Source organism: Palaemon carinicauda, chromosome 3 (assembly GCF_036898095.1).
Source record: "Palaemon carinicauda isolate YSFRI2023 chromosome 3, ASM3689809v2, whole genome shotgun sequence".
In the NCBI taxonomy this organism is placed as follows: Eukaryota; Metazoa; Arthropoda; class Malacostraca; order Decapoda; family Palaemonidae; genus Palaemon; species Palaemon carinicauda.
In genome coordinates, this window is record NC_090727.1 from 91,416,047 (window position 1) to 91,417,448 (window position 1,402).

The 1,402-nt window shown below is 40.9% G+C and overlaps 1 protein-coding gene across 1 annotated transcript in view; it reads right to left on the reverse strand.

Moving 5' to 3' along the window:
* Nucleotides 1-360: 360 nt before the first annotated feature.
* LOC137632662 (KRAB-A domain-containing protein 2-like) overlaps nt 361-1,402 on the reverse strand; it is a 1,431-nt gene continuing 389 nt past the window's right edge. Inside the window, exon 1 of the mRNA XM_068364737.1 lies at nt 361-1,402. This exon is cut by the window's right edge and continues 389 nt beyond it. Coding sequence (XP_068220838.1) covers nt 361-1,402 — 1,042 coding nt within the window.

Below are 1,402 nucleotides of genomic sequence, written 5' to 3' on the forward strand. Positions count from 1 at the left end.
ATTTACAATAATTACAAGAATAAATCACCTGGTATAATAATTTTATTCATAAGAAAATCACAAATATAAAAGAAATAGTTAAAAATTAAATCAATAGTACGATAGAACAATCGAACAATAGTAAAAACACATGACATATCAATTACAGATTTATTTATTTACACAGTTGAGGCTATTGTGGCATCTACTATTGCATTTGAAACATTTGCATCTGTTTGTTTGACATTTTTGGGACCATTGCATGAACACTTAACAAAACCTTGTCCTCCACTGATAGAGGATTTGATAACGGCTTCTCGGAGAGAAATTTCAATGCCATTGTTAATGTCACTTTCTTTCAGCAATCTCTTGGGACAAATGTCAAACTGATTCCTGGAATAGATTCCTTTTAGAATACCACTTTTGGTGGCCACTGTATTGGTCGTTCATGCTCCTACTCACAATAACACCTAGGATGTTCCTTGGGTCTCCACGACCTCGATCTACCAATGGAATTGGAAGAGCAATGTTGTCTCCTATCTCACCTGCTACTAATTCTGTTTGGCTCCCCCTAACCATACGTTCTGCTTGTTGTCTCTGAGATTCACTTGCTGCTAATCGTTGGGAGCTGATGCTGTTATGAAGTTGATCAAGGTTCGTTTGATGCTGGGATAGTGGTTCTGGCTCTTGTTCAGACTTATTCATTTCAGCTTCGGCTGGTTCTCGCTTCGGTTCATTGACATCAGCTTCTGCTTCTGTTTCAGGCTCGTTGGCATCTGTTTCTTGCTGCTGAAGCATTGTTATAAGGTCTTGCTCAGACTGCAGGCAACTGATGATTTCTTGTGGAAGTGATGTTGACGTCAGTCCGACTCGGGCATTCTCACCGAACATTGCCGCATATGGACTTCTTTTGATCCCTGTATGGTAAGCCGAATTCTTGGAAAACTGAACAAATTTTATGCCTGTAGCCCAGTCCGTTGAGTTGTTGTCAGCCATCCACGCTACAAGCATGTCTTTTATGTCACCATTTGCTCGCTCAACAGAGCCTTGGCTCTGTGGATGTCTAGGCTTGCCGTGAACGATTGACAATTCAGGCCACAAAGAACGTAGTTCAGTAATAATCTGAGCTATAAACTCAGAACCATTGTCTGATTGAAGGATTACTGGAGCACCCAGAAGTAGAAAGATATCAGCAAGTTGGAATGCTACCTCACCTGCACGCTTTGATGTGAGCGAACGTAGAACGCAGAACTTTGTCAGATGGTCTTGGTAAACCATAATCCATTTGAAGGTTCTACATGACATAGACTGCATGTCTATGAGATCAACCTGGCCACGTGATGGAAATTCAGTACTCAGAATAGGTTTAACTACGACACCCTTTGTCATTGGTCTCTTTCTCTTTTTCTGGCATACCAGGCAT